Source organism: Malurus melanocephalus, unplaced genomic scaffold (assembly GCF_030028575.1).
Source record: "Malurus melanocephalus ecotype Western Australia unplaced genomic scaffold, MMel_1.1 scaffold_174, whole genome shotgun sequence".
Classification (NCBI taxonomy): Eukaryota; Metazoa; Chordata; class Aves; order Passeriformes; family Maluridae; genus Malurus; species Malurus melanocephalus.
In genome coordinates this window covers 1,055,729-1,076,554 of record NW_026623406.1, presented here as the reverse complement: position 1 = coordinate 1,076,554, position 20,826 = coordinate 1,055,729, and the positions used below count along the sequence as shown (strand labels likewise).

The 20,826-nt window shown below is 43.8% G+C and overlaps 1 protein-coding gene across 1 annotated transcript in view; it reads right to left on the bottom strand.

Annotated features, from left to right (window-relative positions):
- Positions 1 to 255: 255 nt before the first annotated feature.
- The window catches only part of HTR2C (5-hydroxytryptamine receptor 2C), a 200,541-nt gene continuing 179,970 nt past the window's right edge, over positions 256 to 20,826 (bottom strand). The window contains exons 4-5 of the mRNA XM_057372635.1: positions 12,341 to 12,541; positions 256 to 1,773 (exon numbers count right to left, since the gene is read on the bottom strand). Coding sequence (XP_057228618.1) covers positions 941 to 1,773; positions 12,341 to 12,541 — 1,034 coding nt within the window. The 3' untranslated portion in view covers positions 256 to 940. The remainder of the gene's footprint in view (positions 1,774 to 12,340; positions 12,542 to 20,826) is intronic.

Here is a 20,826-nt window from a genome sequence, read left to right as displayed (position 1 = left end):
AAGACCAGAGGTTTTGGCTCCTCCAAAGCCAGACAGGTATTCTTCAGCCAAAGCCAAAGCCCCTGGTCCTCCAGCAGTCTGTGAAGGCAGTGCTGGCCATGCTGAGCACACCCCGCTCCATCCCAGAGCTGCTGGGTGTCTGCAGGACCAAAGGAGGGCTGTTAATGAACCTAAGTCCTCCCAATTTACTGATTGTTTGAAACAGATAACTGGACATCTCTCTGTCTCACGCTTCTTCACCAAGGCTGAAAGTGACCCCAGCCAGGAGTGCAAAACCACACTGGAGCTGCATTCCCTGCCTTCCTTAGGGGAGCCAGAGCCTCCTGAGGGACGGAAAGAAAACAGCAATTTGGAGAGGGAGCCAGAATCTAACAAAGGTCCCTTGAAGTGCAGGATTGACCCCTCTACACACAACAGGACATGTCTGGCCAGGTGCCTGCACAGCCACTGCACTTTGGTGATGTCTCTGCCAGGTTTCTGTAAAGTCTTTACACGGCACAAATAGGGGTGAGGATTTAAAGTATATATTTACTGTCAACTTGAAAAAGAAAGTTATACTGACCAAGTCTAATAGCATGTATTTGATATATAACTATTAACGTGCCATTCTGGACTCCAGCAAATTCCACCTGAGATAAATATTCAGCATTTTTGTTCATGCACTGGAAGAAGAATTCAAACATTTTGTCCATGACATATGCAAAGTAACTAATAGTTCTGATCTAGTATTAACAGTAAATATAGAACCTTAAACTTCACTGCAGTATATTAATATATATTATTTTAAATACTGGACTGGAAAGACAATTCTTTTTTCTCTTTAAAAAAAAAAACTTTGTTCAGAATGCAATATTTACATTGTCCTTTGMCCGACACTTACATTTGTACACGATATATTTCGGCTACAGATACACTGTAGCAAAGGTCCGTGTGAGTCCTTTTACACACAGCTCACTCTTTCACTTACAACATTACAGCTGTTTATGGAGAGCTCTGAAGTCCCTGGTTGCATTTCAAGGCCCTCCTCAGCTTCATCGAGTTCCATGCTATTGAACTCATTTCCGTTTCGATAACTAGTTAAAGTCAGATCTTTCCCATATAAAGCTGTTGAAGCCACGTTCAGACACTGATTCTGCCGCAGCGCTGATTTTTTACTGGGCCGGTACTGGCAGCGGATGTAATTGGAGAAAGCCCTGCGGTAGGTTTTGTTGAAGAGGGTGTACACCAGGGGGTTCACCCCGGAGCACACGTACCCCACCCAAACAAACACGTCCAGGAGCTCGCTCAGCAGGTCCTTGTCGCAGGCTTCCTTGCAAAGGACAGACATGACGTTGGTGATGAAAAACGGGCACCACATGATGAGGAACAAAAAGAAGACGATGCCCAGGACCTTGGAGGCTCTGCGCTCGTTGTTGATGGACTGCATGGTCCCCTTGCGGAAAAGCACGGCCTCCTTGTTCACGGGGGAGTTCAAGTGGGATGCCCCCTCGTGATTGTGGAGCATGGAAATGTTCTCTGTGTTGTTCTCCTTCTTGAGGCAGTTGACGCTGCTCCTCCTCTGCTTGGGCACCTCCCCGCACATGAACACCGTGGCCTGTCTCTGCAGCACCTGCACAGTCAGGCAGTACGTGATCACCATGATGATGAGGGGGATGAAGAAAGCCATGAAGGATCCGATGAGRACGAAGTTCTCGTCGTTAAGGACGCAGGTCCCGTTTACAAACACCCTGGAGTCATCCTGCAAACCGATGACTGGAATAGGCATAGATATCCCTGGAGAAATGAAACCAAAGAGGAGACTGTTACCTGGACAGMCAGGGTCCAGAGAGGCAGCAGAGGTGATGCAGGTCCTGCATGCATCCAGCCCACTGCCTGAAGCTGTTTGGAACAGAAGGGACAGCTTCCAGGTGAAATGAAAACATTAAACACTCTTGGAGTGTTTAAACACCCCTAGGAGCATGGCTCCTGCAGGAATAGGGCAGCTTTGCTGTGCTCCACAGCTGACTCAGAGAATGCAGTGTAACTCCAGTTTTTCTAGCATCAAATGCAATTTGTGGGTGTAGAAAAGGCAGTCACCACTCTGCTGTGCTCCAGCTGACCACCCTTAGCCTGGCAGCTTGGGAGGGTTTTGAAATCACTGATATAGGGTAGATACGGAGCAAATTTTAAAGAGAAAAATTTTCAAACTATGAAATAATTACAGCTCTGAAGATTTAAAAGCAAGTTTCTTACAGTAATTAAAATAATCTTGATAGAAAAATGGCCACTTTTGCCWTGGCATCACAGACACAAAGTTCTGGCTCTCTGGGTCCTTGGGGACAATCTCAGTGCACACAGACGGTGGTCTCTGCAAGATGTCACAAATATTTTTCACATGTAGATCCAAACTTCATCCCTTGATCTGTGAAGCTCAGTCCCACACCAGGACAGAAACAAAACCTTCCTAAAGCAACATGTTTTGGAATAGCACAACCTGTGTGTACAGGAGAACACAGAAAACCCAAGGTGAGCCAGACTCAGTCAGAGCATTGTGGGTTCATCTGTTCTGTGTCTTTGGCAGGAACCAGAAATTTAGGGCTGTGGCACAAAATAGGGCAGCTGTAAGCATCATATCTTAGAAAATTCCAAAGCAAGAATTTGCATCCAGATCTTGTTTTTAAAATAACCTTTGAGGGACTTATCCTCCATGAATCCTCTATCTCATTTCTAACTCCACAATACTCAGTGGAGTTCTGTTCCTCACCGTGTTTGTCATCTGAACAAAGTGTTTCTTGCTCATTTAAATTTGCTGCCTGATAATTTCCTTTGACTCCACTTAGTTCCTCTACTGTGAGAAACAGTGAATAATCACTATCTGGTCACCTTTTCCACCTTCTTAGTGATTTTATGGACCTGTTATCATCTCTCCTGGCTGACATTTTTTTTTGGAGTTGAAGAATGCGGCTCTATTCACACTCTCTCCTCATGCCAAACTCATTCTATGTCTTGGATTACCTTTATTCATTTATTTTCAAGTTCCTTTCTGCCCTTTTAAAGAAACAAAAATTAAAACCTGGACATCTGAGCAGTTAGACAGCAACAGAATGAATTCTGTGCTCCTCTCTGGTCACCTGGCTGTCATGGAGCACCACTCCTCAGACGTATCTGGGCATGGCTGGCCATGCCCTCCTTTAGCTCCTTCACCCAAGAAATAACCAGCACCGAGTGCCTGGATTGCTTTTCTGGASTTGCTGTGAACATCACAGGTCACAGAGCTAATCCTGTGGGACTCTGAATTTCTAAAGAGGGAGAATGACATGCGAAAGAGATTAACCAGGGCATTTTTCCCACTCCAKCTAAGTGTTTTCCAGGATTCTGGAGAATTCATCTGCAATTTGTCATTACCAGAAAATTAACATTTGGCAGTAAACAAGTGAAGGAATTTCTTCTGAAAATTAATAATTATAGATGTCTTCTGTGACTGTAGCATGTGTTTTCCRAGCTCAAGTATTGGTTCCAGGATTTTCCCTTCTTTTCCTCTACGTGCCAAAGCTCATCAGTTCACCCTTGGCAAGGCAGGGGCCTCCTTTCTGATAAGTCACCTGTGATCTTGCTTCTGCCAATTCCCTGTGATTGCAATAACCTTCATCCCCTAAATCCATCATTAAAGACACCATCCTAATGCCTTGGCTCCATCAAAGCACACACATTTGGGAAATGGYGGAAGTTAAACTGAGCACTCTTTACACAAAGAAAAAAAAAACCTGAATTAGATCTATGGCATTACACTGGGATTATATTTACATGCATAATTTTATGCTTTAGTGCCCTCTGTAACACCTCTCATTTGAAATAAAACCCCAAAATGAATGRAAGTTCATTCATGAAGTAGTCATGATTTAAGCTGGTGTTCTTGCTTTAGCCAAGGGAAATGAGATGAGGTTTTGGGATATCTTCACACATAATCTGACATTTATGTGGCGCACATAAAGTATGAAGAATAACCTAGTTCTGGGATACGATGGATATACAAATCAAGAGCATTGATGGCAGCCTAAAACTCTGCATGAGCACAGACAGCTCAGCATTAACGATGGGAAATGAGGGGAAGCTGCTCTGATGGAAAACCTTCCCTCACCTCTCACATAACAAAGTGGGATTTCAAACTGAGAAAGCATAGAAGAAAGGGAGCACTGAGTCTTTATTTCCACTTTCCTCCAGTCCAGGAAAATCCCATCATTAGCAGCAGTAGGAAGAAAGATGCTCTCAGATAAGCTGCCAGCACACTTTGATTCAGCTCTCAGCCGGATTCAGCGCTGCTGAAGGGGCAGCACTGCCCTCGTCTCAAATGCCTTCCTTCACCTCACACCTCTCCTTTGAAACCCCTTCTTTAATATATCATTTATCACCAATCCACTGCACAATTGACTCTGAAAGGGAACCAATTCTGTRCAAACCTTGGGCAGCAGGGACTGGCTCACAGTGAGCAGTGTGGAAGGTCTCAGACATCTCAGAGAGGTTTCCTTCATGGGGGATTACTGCAAAATTGCTGCTGCCACTACCCCAAATGCACAAACACCTGCCTGCCACACAGCTCACAGCCTGGTCTTGTTTCAGCAGGGGTACCTCGGTCACCCTATAGCATTCCCAAGGCTCCTGGACATGGATGGACATGAATTTACATGGATTTACACAGATGAACACAGATGAACATTGCCTGACTTGAGTTCTGCTGTTTGAACAAGTAGGGATAAGGCATTCAGCTCCACTCAAGCAACCCACAGCACTGACAATGCACTTTTAACAGTCCATAACTGAAGAACCAAGGTCAGTGGTCAGAGAGAACCAAACTCCCCACAGCAGTGTGAGCAGGGTGAGTCTCACACCAGGCAGGAGGCTCTGAGCTGACTGCTGTCCCCCTTCTGTCAGGGGGAACCCCAGTGCACAGCATTTCGAGAGCATCTGCCTGACACACTCTTCATCAACAAACATCAGGCTGACTCAGAGAGCTGAATTCTCCAGCCTCAGAGGCATTTTCCAGTTGTGTCAAATAACCCTTTCTGACTATGGTGACAGCGAATTCCCCAAAAGAGGCAGCGCTGCTCCAAAAACTTGCAAGGCAAAAGTTTTACAAGCTTCTTGCATTTCACAGTGCTCCTCAGAGCAAACCTCATCCTCTAGCTTGAAGTCTGAGCAGTGCCTGGGGCAGCTGGTTTTGCCCCAGCAAGAAGAGACAGACAGCCAGTCCCAGCCAGTAAACCATGAACCCTGCTCAACTCAACACTGGGAGCTCTGGGCACAGRCAGCAGCTGAGCAGGACATCCCTTTTTATCAGGCCAGAGAAGCTAAATGTGATTTTTTTTTTCCTCCTCTACCTTCCTTTAGCTTTTGTTTGAGGGAACAGCAGGAAGCCACACACAGAGAGATCCTCAGGATTACAAATCCAATTACAAGTGYTGTCCTGGCTGCTGCTTGTCAGCTTTAAAGCTGTCCTGAAGCCAACAGAAATGTTCAGCAAATGGGGCTGAGGTGATGCTGCGGACACRGAGGAACAGATGCTCCTCAMAGATTCTCAATTCATGAAACAAAAYCCAAATGACTACAAATACAGGTTTATAAAACGGTTACTAGAGGAAAAGTTGGCTAAAAAGTCCAAGTTGACATTCACAGATATTTAGACTTAAATGAAAAACAATATAGTTTTTGTGTTTACTGCGTTGTTTTCTTCGGTGAAAGCCCATGAGACTGATGGAGATTATAGAGGTTACTGAATAGCTGTGCCTTTGATGGTTATTTCCATTGAAAAGGGGAGTAATTTCCATTCTTCTRCAAGAGATACTTTCTCCAAGGACAGCCACCCAACGGAAGGAAACACAAACATGCGTATGGGTTTAATCTGTTATTCCACCTGTGGAATTCTCAGAGATTAATACAAAAGGGGTCACATTTTGCTGCAGATACAGGAGCTTGGAAAGGCCAGGGACAGCCTCTCTTGGTATCAACACTGAATTCAAGGTCTGCTGTGTCCATGGCAAGAGCTCTGCTGATGCAGGTGCCTTTGGACCTCACTGCCACCCTCCTGACATTTATAGACAATGGAAAAGGAAAAAGCAAAGAGAAAGCTGAGTGCCAAACAAGTCTGTGGCTACCACAAATACAGCACTGCAAAATCAAGAACACTGCTGAGCACTGCATGTTCAAATCCATATCTTTAACCTCAYATTTAAATAATTATAAACAAAAATAAACCTCATACTGAAACGAAAATAAATCTGTTTGGTTTCTTAACTGAAATACCTCACAAAGTGCCTGCACATTTCTCTAATTCAGATGGTGASAAGCAAGAAAAGGCACTGGGTTCAGGAAGCAAAGCTCTTCAGYGGAAAATTGAAGAATGTGAGCTTGTGGTGAAATGTTCAGAATCACTAAAATTCCATATTGTCCCCATATTTCAGCAGACTAGCTGCAGTGCCTTTCATGTACTAATATTGTAGCAATGCACCTGCGGGGCTGGATTGGGTCTGGTTTTATCAAACCACTCCAAGAAAACAACTGTGCCAGCCTTGTGTTGGTTTAAAGATAAAAGGGGCTGAACTTTGAAGGATCTCCCTGCCCTCAGCAAGCACAACTGCAAACAGATGAAAGTCATTACTGACTGTGCCTGAACGAGCTGCTGACCTTTCCTCAAACCTTGGGAGAGCCTGAGCAGCCTGAGCCCAGATGGAAAACCAGCAAACCACAGTAGAAGACAGAAGAAATAAATTATTTTCCCGCCTGCTCTTCTGTTTTGCTCAATTACTTCTCTTGGTTTGCCCAGAGTTTCCAGCTGTGCATTTGAAGGAAGGTGATGATTTGAAGGGGCTCCTGCTCACCATTCCTGCATCCAGGGCTGGGCTGTTGCTCAGGGGCAGAATCTCAGACAGGAAATATCAGCATCTCCCTTGGGAACAGATGGGGAGGGATGGTCAATCTAATTTCTGTGCAAAAYGCTTCACAGGCTGGCACCATCTGCTGCTGCCTCAGGCAAAACCTCTCAYTGATGTCTAAAGGCAAGATCCAACCAATCCAAACAGCCTGAAATCACCTGAAATCCCAAGGTAGTTTCCTTGCCATGAATTCAGCTTATTATCAGCTGATGTGGCACTCATCTTGATAATTCTTCTCTAGAGAGATCAATGATCCTCTTGGGAATCATGGAACAAACAATCAAAAAAGTGTATTTAGAGAAAATAACTCTGTAGGCAGCTCAAACAGCAAACTTTGGTGTTTTGCTCTAGGTCATAAAGCAAGGATTTCTGTCCCACCTATGACCAGATGACTGGTCTGAAAAGGTTTCATGAGCAGAAGCCAACTCTACCGCTCCACCAGAAGCAACTTGCAGCCCAGTTTGCAATGCTGATGCCACCTCTGCTCTCAAAACTGAAGCAAACCAAAGTTATCAGCATCACCACCACCACAGCACCTCTGCCTAGAGGCCAATCAACCACCACCCCCACGCTCATGAGAGAAGGATTTTAGTCAAACATRCACTGTCAGACATTCAATGTCAAATATAAAAAGGAAAAAAAATAAAATACAAATAAAAAATTAAAATTAAAACCATTTTCTCCCAGATCTGGAGAGAAATTAATTCTACCCTCCCCTAGGCTTTACTGGCATGAAACCATTTTTCTCAGCAATGTACATTGTTACTGCCCTTGTACCAAAGCAGTGCTTGTAGTCAGSAATCTGGGTGCTTTTCCAGGAGGTGGAGGGTGCCTGTCTGCCCCTTGCTTTGCCAGTAACAGTTGTCTCAGCACTGCTTCCTTGTCTCCAAGGGATGAGCCACAGAGCCAGCCTGCTTGGTGGGAAAGGTCTGAGCAAAATCCCAATTACACATTTTGACCTTCCATGTGCTGTCTCCTTCATTAGCAGTGTTTTTGCCCTTTCTTCCCATAAAACATGTTCAAAGGCTTGTGTGCTAACCTGAAGCCTGCAAAGAAATCCCTGGGGTTTTGGTTTTATCTCACAGAAAAATCTCTCGGGAGGAAGYAAAGCCCAGCACAGAGCAAAGGGTGCTCAAACACATCTCACCAGCACAGGAGCCATGGAAATGCCTCACTGAGGAAGTCCCAGACCCAGAGTCACCCTGATGGGCAGAAATGCAAACCAGACCCCTGAATGTGCTCTGAAACTGTGCCCTGAGGGTGCCTWGGAGAGCTATTCCAGCCCCCTTTGTCTCCATACACAGCCTGCCCTCAGCCTATCCCTCTGCCCTGGGAGACCACAGCTCCTCTAGAACGTTCCTCAGACGGAGGATTACCTCCAGTGAGATAGGGGAAGGCTTAACTGGYACCTGGAGGCTCTTGGAGGACATCATTAGAACAGCTTGCAAGCTCCTGTGAGAGACAAACACTCAGGGCAGAAACAAAAAGCTGTTAGACACAAATTCACTTCATCTGAGATGAGTGTTTACTGATCCTTGCAGCACACATTTATTCTTTTCATACTCTTTCATATTTCTATAAATAGATCTCCTCAATAAAACAATGAAGTACTATGAAACTAAGATGGGGATTTAAAATTCAATTTTAAACCTGAATGGCTTATCATATGCACAAACCTCAGGTACTACCTGAAATCAAAATGATAATTGCATTACTGAGTCAGAGAAAGAATGAAAATGTTTTCCAACAAACAAATACAAACACAGAGTTTGTGGCATCTGCCTATGGCACTGATACAGCAAAATTTAAAGGATGGCCTTAGCTCAGTCACTGATAAACTAAATTGAATTTACACTGCTACWGAGGATGTAAAACTGTGAGCTGGAAAATTGGTAGCATGTGTAATTTCAGCACTCTATAGTAAATGACCAAACCTTGAACGTTCTGGGAAGCAGAGGAAAAGCCCTTCTGGGCATTATATTTGGGTTGCCAGGAGCTTCAGAATCAAAATATTTCAGCTATTTCCAAATCAGAAGCAACGTGTGCGTGCCTCCACATCAATGAATTTCTTTCATTCAGCTGTGCAAAGGGATATTGTGTTTATTTCAATATATCCCAGGTGTCACTCYCTCTGTATGACTCGTGTGCACTCAGGGTTTGAGTTTTGGTGACCCCTCCTGCTGAGCCCTGCATGGGGACCTCTCCTCGTGTCCCAGGGCAGAGGATTCTGCTGAGATGGCCAAGTCCACTCCTGAAAACTCTGAAACTAAACAAAGTCTGAAATCTTGAAACAATACCAAGATCCTRCCCGCAGGCTCTCACCTAAAATTGATTTTCCTTTTCAATTCTATTTCTGTGGCTTACATTTTTATTTCCAACCTCTGTACAGTGCTGTCTATCACAAAACTCATTTTTACAAGCCCAGCCCTTCACAGCAGCCCCTTTTTCTCCAACTGAAAACACAGAAGTCTTGCTCAAGTTACATTTGCCARAGCACAGGACAACGGGCTGTGATGTACTGAGTCTGGAACAAAGAGRAGTTTGGAAAAGATCACAAAGAAATTGTCAAGAGACAGGAGGACTCTGTAGTGTTCTCCTATTTAAAAATTGAATCATAAGTTCAGGTTTGTGCAACTTGACAAATTTGTAGCTCAAAGAGTAAAGAACCTCTTTTATATTTTGCTGTCAGCATTAATATTTCAGAAAAATGGAATGYAAAAGTTATTTAATTAAGATAAATTGCATGCTTTTTACTTCATATTTTGAATTCTGATGCAGAAACTGTATTCAGGGTTCTTTCCATGGAATTCATTTAAAAGTTTCTTCAGCTGAAGCAGGATTTCGGAAATGCAAACTGACCAGCCCGTACTTCAGTGCTGCTTTGAACTTGATACTTTATCACAAACAGAAATGCACAAATTCTTCTGTGATATTTGACACCAAAGTGAGGATGAATTTATTTAACCAGATTCATCCTTTTGAAATTAGCACAGGATTTCACCAGGTAGCTGAGAGCCAGAAAACAGCAAGAACAAACTTGGAGTGAGTTCTCTTCCATTCCATTCAGTTTATTCCTGTGTCTGCTACATTTCTAAATTCATTTATGAAACAAAAATAATAACACTAAAATAAGCTAGGTACATACCAAGAGTACTTTTCTTTCTCCATTTAATTCAACCTTCTGGAGAAAGCCCATGTAAAGGGGTAAGCCCTATCACATGCACTGTGAGGGTGGAAATCCAGCAGCATTTCAGTGCCCTGAACAGATTCTCCAGAGGATATTGATTCTGCCTGCATCTTTAAACAGAGGGGCACAAACAAAGCCTCTCCTGGGCCAGCTGTAGCTGCATCCAAGAGAAGGAACAAAACCTAAATAAAGCCCAGAGTTGCTGTGCACCCTCCCAGCTGTGATCCCAACCCAGGAGGGCACACAGACAGGCACAGCAGCTCCACGTGTCCCCTCCAGCCTGGGGACAAAGTGCTGCCCAGGGCAGCTCCCACATCCCATGGACAAACAGCTCCCAGCTGCTCCCTAAATGCTGTGAGAGCTGGGCAATAACTGCAACACCCACTGCCTTGTGGAGTCCTGACACACCCTGTGCAAAAGGAAAGTGCCATTCCATCTCCTTTCCAAACTGTGTCTTTTAAGCTTTGTTATCCACATCTTTAATATCTGATCATAAATGCAGAGTGGCTCAACAGCTCCTGAGGAAGGGAGGGGCTGAGGTGTTTGCACTGAACTGCAGCAGAGTCACCTCGCCCCTTCTGCCCAGGTCCCTTTGTCCCTGGGGTACAGGAGAGGTCACAATGTGCCTGTTTTCCAYCATGAGCCCAACCCCACCAAACAGCTCCAGGGAGAGTTAGATCTGTCTTTACCCCTGTCTGGTCAGGGATCAGCTTTTCTTTCCAATCTGCTTGACCAGTGAGCCATGCAYGAAGCACTCACTCCATCCCTCGGASCWGAGCCCAAAGCACRGTTTGGTGCTCCAGGAACTGTGCAGGCACCACCCTTCAGCACTGCCCAAACTTGCTAAGGGTATGTCTGCATCATCTCAGGGAGCACAGGCAGAGATCCACAAGTGAGCCCCAAAATGGAAGCAGAACAGTCTCATTGCCCAGGTTTTGAACTGTGATTTATACATCTCTGCTGGGGGTGTCTGTCCATTGCTCCCTCTGCATTCCACGGCAAGGAGAGCACAAATTCTGTGCTGATCTGAGCTGCCTGTGCAAATCGAGCCCACATGGAGCTGTTCTCATGTGACTGCATATGTACCGAATTCAGCTCTCTTTCCCATGCCAGAGAGAGAGCACAGAGAGTTTAAAATAACAGTAATTTAAAAAAAAATTAAATTAATTTATTAAACCAAATCAAATTTCACTGTGGATTGTATTACCTAGGGGAAATGTAGCAGGCCTGTGACACATGAAAATTTGATTCTAATAGACATTCTTGTTTTGTGAGTAGAGAAGGTATTTCCCCTACATTTTTTTTGGTTTTATTTTTTTTTCCACAGCCTTTTTCCAAGGCAAGCTTCTTCAAAATCTGTAGCATTCAGAGATCTAGAATCATATTCCACTTCTAAAGTAGGCAAAAACTCAAGAGAAATTCAAATACCTGGAACATGCTTTTCTTTGCAGTACAGCACTGAAAGCAAAAATGCTTTATAAAATAGAAATTAAATGTTAAATATCTGTAAGACTACATTTTAATCAAGCATGAGAGGCAACACAGCAGACGGAAGTGGTCATACAATTCTGCCCCTGCCTCAAAAGTCTCTTTTCTAAAGCACATGGAAAGAGTTCCACAAAAAAAAAACCACCCTGTTTTTCTTCACATAACTCCCAATATTACAGTCACTCACTGTAAATATTACAGTTACCATTTTGCATTTTCTTCCTTATTTCACTGCTGCTTTGTTTATTGTGTTTTATCAAAGTAATACTAGTTCTAACACTTGTTTTATGTCTCCTCCTCATTTCCTGTGACTCCAAAGCTCTCAGTAGGAGCAGCAGCCCAGCTGTGACACAGAGGCTGTAAAGGGAGCAGTAGCAGCAAACATCTCACTGAGAGCCTGCCTCCCACCCTGAGCTGCTGCACCCAAACATTTCCAGGGCTGGAGAGAGTTTAACCTCAGTCCACCTGTGCTGGTTGGGTTTCCCTTCCCCATCCTTGCTGATGCTGTTTTCTGTTTGTTTACACTGCACTTTAGGGCACCATTTGTGGACACAGCAGCGCTTCACCTCGGAGAAGCTCTGAAAAACCAAAGGCTCCCATTTCCCRGTAATCAGTAATTCCTTTCAGGCATGCAGGCCAGGTAAATTAATTCAAATTCAACTCCTCTTCAAAAAAAAAATTAAAAAAAATCCTAAATGAAAATTGGAGTAACACTATTATTCATTCAGACACAGTCAAGATCGTGAGCCACGTTGCTTACCTATGGATATGGTCCAAACTGCAGCAATTTTCATAATGGCCTTGGTGCGGGAATTGAAGCGGCTGTGCTCAATGGGATTGCGAATTGCTACGTACCGATCAAGAGAGATGGCACAGAGATGCATAATAGATGCAGTTGAAAAGAGCACATCTAGGGAAATCCATATAGGGCACAACTGTTTAGGCAAAGGCCAAGCATAATCTGAAACATAGAGAGAAAAGAAATGAAAGGAAAAAAAGAAAAGGAAATAATTTGGGGAGCTAGGCCACCATTTCTGAGAAACCATTGGGGTATTTTTAGCTCTGTGACACCAGTAAGGGGCACGTGCACGAGGAGTGGACAAGAAACCTCTCAGGGGACCTCTCTGWGGGCAGTTCCTGGCTCTGGACACTCCATAAACCCACAGCCACTTCCCACATCTGATTTCTGTGACCAGTGTGGTGTGGGCAACACCTCCAAGAGACCATTTTACCTCTGTTCCCCACTCTTAACCTTTCTTCCATATCTTTACAAAATCAGAGATTACATTCCTTTATAACTTGCTCATCACATTGTTTTCATGGATTGCAAAGGCTTTGTGGCATTAACCTCACTTAGATCCTTTCTAAAGCTCCCTTGATTTGCTCGTTTTTTTCTAAAGCTCCCTCGATATGCCCGTCTCAGTTTCTGTGTGCTGAGGAGAAAGGCTGCAGACAGTTTTTCTGCCCAGTCTAAYACACAGCTAAATGACACTACTTCACCTTTTCTCTTCAGGCAGCGTGCCTTGATATCAAAGGAATACTCGCCTTCTTACAGAGCAGCTGGGATGGAGTGGCTGAAATTCGAGAATTGTTTTGAAGGTAAAGCAGAGTGTTATTTTTTACAGGAATTATKTTAGCAAACAGAACAGACCAGATAGCTACATCTGCCAGCAGCTGGCAGCTCATTTGGGTGCCTGCACTTATTAAAGTGTTTACTCAGTGCTGAAGTACAACTTGAGACTGAGAGTGACCCAGAAAGACCCTCCAGGGCCACTGGTATTTAAAGCAAAGCTCAGGGAAAATTGATTTGTGAGTGCTACCCCCATGTCAATGTCCACAATGAAATGTGTGAGATCAATAACACGTCCTGCCAAGCTCTGGGCTTCTTATCAAAACAAATCAAGAGTATCTATAGCAGCCAAACACATGAGAGAATTCATAATAGTTGAATAATGAGATATTCTTGTGTCTTCATGCAGAACGTGAATATCTAAAGCAATCTTGACGTTTACCCCAAGGATCAGAATCATCACTCTGCAGAATCAATGTTTTATTAAGAATGGTGCGGCTCCATCCTACTGATCTCAAATAGAAAAGATGAAACATTAGTCTCAGAAACCACAGTTTGAAACAAATTACCAGCCAAGAGAGACCCAGGATACCTTCATGCAGAAACCTGAGATTAACTGAACCAGAGTAAATTATTACAAAATGTCCCAGAGAAGCCCAGGAACCTTTCACAAAGAGCACAGTGGAACGAGAGGGACACATTAATTCGTTTTACCAGCGGGGAACCCGCAGATGAAGTGCTAAGTACTCACCAAACCCACACAGCCAGAGCTCAGCTCTGGGGAGATAAGCCACTCATTTGAGCCAGTGCGCACCACGCCTGTGAAATGGGCTCTAAGTGGACTGAAATCCGCGGCAGCGAGCGTTTAAAGGTCCCTGTCAGAGGCAACTGAGTAAAGCACTTTGCGGCTGAAGCATCTGAAAGGCACCTCTGCTGCACAAATGAATAGAGCTTGATTAAATGTGACTCAGCCCCTTTGTGATCAAACCCTGCGCCTCCTGCTCACCTTCACACTTCGCAATGGCTGAGGACATCCCTGCCATGGACCTGCGATGGAGCTCAGAGCTGCAGCTGAGCACAGCCTGGATGCGCTGGCTGTTTAAAGCTGCTCTTTCGGTGAAAGAGCAAGTAGACCCTGGGTGGAACAAGTGTGAAACCCTACAAGTGTTCAGCCCACGCTAGAACACGCTGAGGACACTGTATCCCTCAGCTGTTCTCCAAGGTTCCAGAGGCTCTGTGCTGCAGGCTGGATGAGCCATGGGCACGCAGAGTGTGCCCGGCGCAGGATGCGCTCCCCGGGGATGTGACCGTGCCTGTGCCGCAGCCTGGCAGAGGGGAACGGCGACAGCAGGGCTACCCCCAGCGCAGGCAGATGGCCAGGAAAGCCCCGGTGTCTCCAGAAAAAGACACGCGGCCCCCAGGCTTCCTGTGCGGGGGAGCTCCGGGCTGATCCGCGGCGCTGCAGCGGGCACAAGCTGACGCCTGGCATTCGCCAGACCTGGAAGGGGTTTCTACAGCAACCACGTTTTCAGCATTATTGAATGATGAATAGCCTCTCTTGCTTCTTCCTTCAAGCTATCCAAACACTTCCAGTGACTGAATCCCCCCGGAACAACTTCTGCTATTGATGTGAACCAGCRCAGCATCGCAACCAAAGAACTGAAAAATTATCAGCAGCAAGAGCGGTGTGAGGAGAGGAGATATCACCTGCTGCCAGCCCTGGCACTGCAGGAGCCACAGACACCAACAGAGCCAAGTCACGCTGCCCAGAACTACTGCCCAGGCAAGCTGTCAGCGTGCTTTTGAAGATAAAGGTGATAGGAGAGTTCTCCTAATGCCAAATCCTGTTAGTCTTTGCTGTCCCAGGGTGCCCAATTGCTCTTCTTGTTGAAAAGCCACTTTTACGAGTAGACATTCTACTTTCTCAGGAAGTTTCCTAAAATGATCTGCAATAACAAAATGTCACTCTGGAAATGTGTAGAATGGCAGCTTGTAAAACATCACCRTAGCTTGGTAGGAAGGGCATAATATATATGCTATCTCAAAATGTGATTATTTTTAAGTAAGCATGGTGAGTGCCTTTGAAAAACACCTACACAGCCTACAAAGCCAGTAATTTGTAAAAAAAAGAAAAACAGCGTTATTCTAATTCTGTTTTGAATAAAYGTACAAAACATAGGAAATGTGCCCTGTGACTGTGCCAAGATGCAGACAAGGATTAAAAAAAAATCTGTTAATGATGTTATACCTTTAAAACAATTTTATCCTCAGAAACACTCTAATTACAGAAGGTAACATTTCTCTAATTTGTTCTCTTTTTTTCCTCTTATTTCATTTAGCAAATGAAATGTGCAATTACCCTATATTTAGAAGASTAGATGACTGAGTGAAATGAATTCTTGGACCCCAGCACCTCTAAGATGTAGTAATTGCATTTCCAATGGAAAACATTCATCTCAGTCCAAATTTGCCTTCAAGAATGAAACAGTGCTAAACACCTGTGTAAGCAAAAAACCAAATTCTTTGTAAGAAACTCTGTTTTTTGTACCTTGAATTAATCTGAGCCCTTAAAATCATATATTTAATGCACTGGTTGGTAGACCAGATCGGGAGTGCAGAAGGGAATTAGATGAATGTGGCAGATCAGAACAAAAGTTGGTATTTCTTTACCCAGCATATAATCAATCTGAGGATTTTTTTTTGCCTCCAGATATTTTGTGGGTGGTAGAAGTTTGCACTGGGCAAATTCCCAGAGAAAAGCATAGAGAACACTGTTGCAGTGATATTACTTTGAGATCAGCATTAGCTTCTGGCTCTGGCCAGAATAAAACCACCGTGTGAAAAATCCTAGGAAGGAAGGAAATTTCTGCAGGATATTGCTTCAGCCTCCAGCACTGAATAGCATCTCATGGAATCTGAGATGCTGTGGCTCCTCGCAGGACACAGGGGACAAACACTCATATTTAGCCAGGAGTCATGGTSCCTAGGTGGGATTTCATCTCCTGCCCCAGGATGAAAAAGCAAACCACAGTTCCTGTGTGTCACTGAGCAGCAGAGATGAGCACAAACTGCTGGCAGCAAAATAAAGAAACTCCGAAGCAGTTTGGCAAAGTCACAGACCATCTCTGTGTGCAGTTAATTTGCTGTCGGATAAGACTTCCTTACTTTTTTTGTGTTTTCCATCAAGAAAGATGGCAGCTATGAAACTGAGTCACTTTTGTCAGAGGTTTTMAGCATATGGGTAAAAAGTGTTGCTTAGCACTGTTGTGGTTACAGTGCATGAGAATCAGAATTACCAGCTACTGTAGCAGGAGGTGACTGAATAATCCAAAACACAGCAAAATTAATTATGTCAAATGGTAAAACAGAATTACTCCAGATTGCAAGAGAATAGCTTAAAAAAAATAAATTAAAATGTCMATTTCTTGTACATATTCAGTACTTCTACATTGCAATCTGCTCCAGGATATCTCATGGGAAAATCTAGTATAACACCTAGGACAAATCTGTAATAACAGCAACAAAATACCTGTTTGCACTGCAATAAAGTGAAGAATTATGTAAAATTCATCTCTGTGTCTTCAGAAGTTTTTCATGGGAACCTCACAGCAATCTGCATCAATCATTTCTTTTCCAGCCACGAACAGGAATTTGGAAAAGGCTTCAGAACACATTTGTTGTGTTTAGGTTGTGCTTTGTATCCATTGGGATGGATAAAAGGATAAAAACCATCCTTCAAAATGACTCAGGAAGAAAAAGGGTATTGCTTGTCTTATTATGACATTTTGCATATATATACATATATGCACACTATATATGTTATTTATTTAAAAGTGCAGAATAAGTAATAAAGATGCTTATGTGTTCAAAAGCCTCTTTTAACATTGTCCATTAATTTGGCTAAAAAGTAAAATACACATAATATTTTTCATTTTAGGGTTCCCATATTTAGTGTATTCAGTAAATTCACTTTTAACTACTTGAATGAATTGAATGGAAAAAAGGTAGGAGATTAACATTTTATTTCAGTGAATCTTAATCCCAATACAAAGCACAATTTCCCAGCAGTTAAAATGGCAACACTGTGTGTGCTGAAGCACCTTTGACCATCCTGAGCTGCCACAGATCTGTCACAGGCCATACAGTGACCCCCTGCTCTGTGCACTGCTCTGACACTCGGGAAGGTCAGGGACAAAGCCCCAGGAGATGCCTCAGCTCATTCCCTGGGAACTCCAGAGGTGCAGAGTTTGCTGTGCGGTGGCAGCGCTCGCTCGGGTTCCCCTGCTGTAACTGGGGCAGCAGGCAATGCAAACAGCAGCCCAGCAAACACACCCCAAACCCACCACTTTCTCGTGGGTTTGGCAGTTTTTGAAGATTCCTTCATGCATTCCAGGGAAACCCACTGCTGTGGGCTGTGGAATGAAGATCACTCCTTCCCACTGCCTTTTATCCCCACTGCACCATTGATGCAATGAAGAATTCTGTAGGAACCAGGCTGCCCAGTGTTCACTTTAAGGTTTTGTAGCTGCCACAGGCTTTACAAAAATAGAAAGCAATTACATACACTTTTAACATTACTGCACTGCATTATTCCCAAGGGAAAGGAAGAATTTAAATTATTCTCTTCTCGCTCTCTTATCTAGGAAGTAAAGCATTTCTTGGTCCAAAATACCACATCAGGAACCTAAAGCTACGTTATCTCTTTTTTGCTGGTTTGTTTTCCTCAGGTTTACATAGAGAAATGACTCAGAGACATCCATATCACTSTGAGAGTCACACACCCAAGGGTGCTGAAAATCTCCATCGTGCCCAAGAAGAACAGAACGTCCTGACTGACCCCCCAGTCCTCGGTGGTTTCCAGCACATCCACAGAAGGGCTCATGCACATGCAGCCAAGACTCCTGACTAAAGAAAACAGCTTGTCTCAAGGGCAGCACAGCCAATCCTTTTGGTTTTATCATCAATAGAGTGGAATTTAATGTTTTYCCAGCATATTGAACTACTGGGCACCAAGTTACATGAGAAATTAGGCTTATCTTTCAGTTTCTAGTCTCATTTTTCTACAGGGAAAAAAGGGCTGTCCTAAGGCTGTCTGKATCCCTTAAATAGCACATGTTCTAGCACAGCCAAGAACAGGGACACAATCTACATATCATGAAATGGCTTTTAGGAAAAAAACTGTGTTCTTGAATGCTGCAAGTTCCAAATGGTTTGAGAGTGTCAAGAGGTGCTCAGCAGAGGATGGGCCCTTGGGTGAGGTGATGGCCAAGAGAATGGAATAGACCAGCAGGTAGGAAAAGGAGGGACCCTGTGACCAGACACAGGGCTGGAGAGAGCACTGCTGGCATCCCCCACWTCACCTGAACATCTGTGAGTGGAAGATGCTGCTTTGCCATGGTGCCACACCACACAAAGGATTTACTCGAGTCTGTGCCATTGATCATTGTCACAGCTGGGCTGTGGCACCGTTCCTGAGCTTCAGTTTTCCTCTGAGTTATTTGTGTGTCAGCTCTTGGAGCTGCCAGCGTGGCACAAGTGGCCCTTCAGGAGGGAGCAGGAGGAAATGGGCACAGAGCAGCGTGGTCTCCTTTGTTTCTTCCCTCCCACCACTGAGGRAAACTCCAGAGGAGCTGAAGGTATTTCAGTTCTTGTCTCAAAAGTTACAGTGATTAATTGATGTGACTGCATTTTATTGCAAATTAAACAATTGCACTCACAAAGCTGTTTCAAGAATTTTATGTAACTTGGATTTTCCTTTCTATCCAGTATTGCAATGACTTGCAGTCTTGGCAGGGTGTGTAAAAAAGAAGGAAAATTAAAGTTAGAACAGATATAATTATCTGAGCTAGGGAAAGGTTGCTTGAATGCCTTTTAAGTAATATTTCAAATGGAAAGAGCCAGCTTTCCATATACTATACTTAAAACAATAATAAAATGGGATGTATGCTAAGAAGCAGAGTGAATGATATTCGCATCCCAATGTCAGCATCTCTTCTCTTATGGAAATATAAAACTACTCTGTTGCAATTTATCATTTCATAAACCCATGTGCTATATTGATTTTTTCTTTTATTGGCAGAGACTGAAATTATGTTTGAAGCCAGAGGAAAAATTTCCAGGCTCARTGGTGTTCTCTGCTTGCAGTTTAGGCATCTGCAGTTGCATCTGGAATTTTTACATTGAGTGATATGGACAGTTAACGGAGCAATGGTACAATTAATTGAATTGTTTCWGCAAGTTCATATAAAGGGTTCCTTCCAGCATTTTAACTCCAAGAGAGCTATGATCTCTTCACACACTTCTGAGCTACATGTTCTTCATAACAGTTTATCTAAATGAAACCACAGCCTAATRAAACATTCACAGCAGTAAACATTGTCCATTCACTGATGTTCTGTAGGTCAGCACAGCACCACGACAGTGTCCTCTTCCTCAATTTCCTTCATGCAATCATAAATCAGCCTTCATCTGTTATTTAAACAACTAATAAAGCAACARTTGAATGAACACCACACTGGAAAGTAAGCCCACAAGCAAACACAGACCTCACATGAACACCTTCTAAACATAATATAAATATTCAAAAAATATTTCTCATAACAAAGTGCACGAGCGTGTCAGCAACAGGTGGTTTTTCCCCAGTTTTGATGAAATTGAGAAAGATCCATTATCACAAGAAATAGCTGCCAAAACCTACAGATCATTTGAGGAAACTAAAATTCAGAACTGAAAATGATGTGGTATTATTCAATTACAGCTGACTGCTGAGCAGTTACCTTAGATGGAACAAAGAGGCCATCTGCTTGAACCCAGAGTTTCCAATAAAGCTGAGACTACGCCCCAATTCTAGGACTAGCCCTGGGGCTAGTGAGAGGGCACAAAACCATAGAGAGGATCTTTTTTTAGATATTTGGTTTTATTTCAGCAGAACTCRGTGGCAATTCAGATGTCTGTGTTACACTGACAGCTGCCTTGGAGCCTCCATGGGATTAATCCTTTCTCAGCTCRGGCTCCCTCCTGCCAGTGCAGCTGGACAAACTGGCCTCCAAACCATCATCAAATACCTGACTTCACAAACAGATGAAACAAGGATTTTCTTCTTTTGATATAAAGGACTCCACATTCAGAGAACACAGGTCTGTCTTATTTAACAAGCCAGCATTTTTACTAAATATTCCAGGAAGATGACAATTTTTGATAGGAATTTACACACCCACTATAAACCATCWGCTGCAAACCAGCAGTGCTGGCTTTGAGCATACAGATGCAGATGTTTGGTCTGCTACACTTGGCATGTCCACTCAGTATTTTTTCCCCTGTGTCCTGGGATATGAAGCATGATGTGAGATCTGCTGTCTGGAAAGGGACAGTGATTTTGCTCCCTTTGGCTGCGTGATGTGCCCAGGATGTGATCCTCAGTTTGGTCCCTGTTCAGAGCAGCCCGGCACCTGCTCCAGCCCCAAGCTAAAGCAAAGTGAAACTCACACTCAAGAGCCTTGGGGAATTTAGGGAGATGAAGGAGTTTAGTGAATCAGCTTTCCCATTAGGGACAGTGGGTTACTGGCCTGGCTGCAATTCGTGCCAGCGTGAGTTGAGATTTGCTCATCTGATGAGGTCAAAAGCCAGCACAAGCCCTTGGTGAGACTGATACTGGCAAGAAACCACTTCAGCCAAAG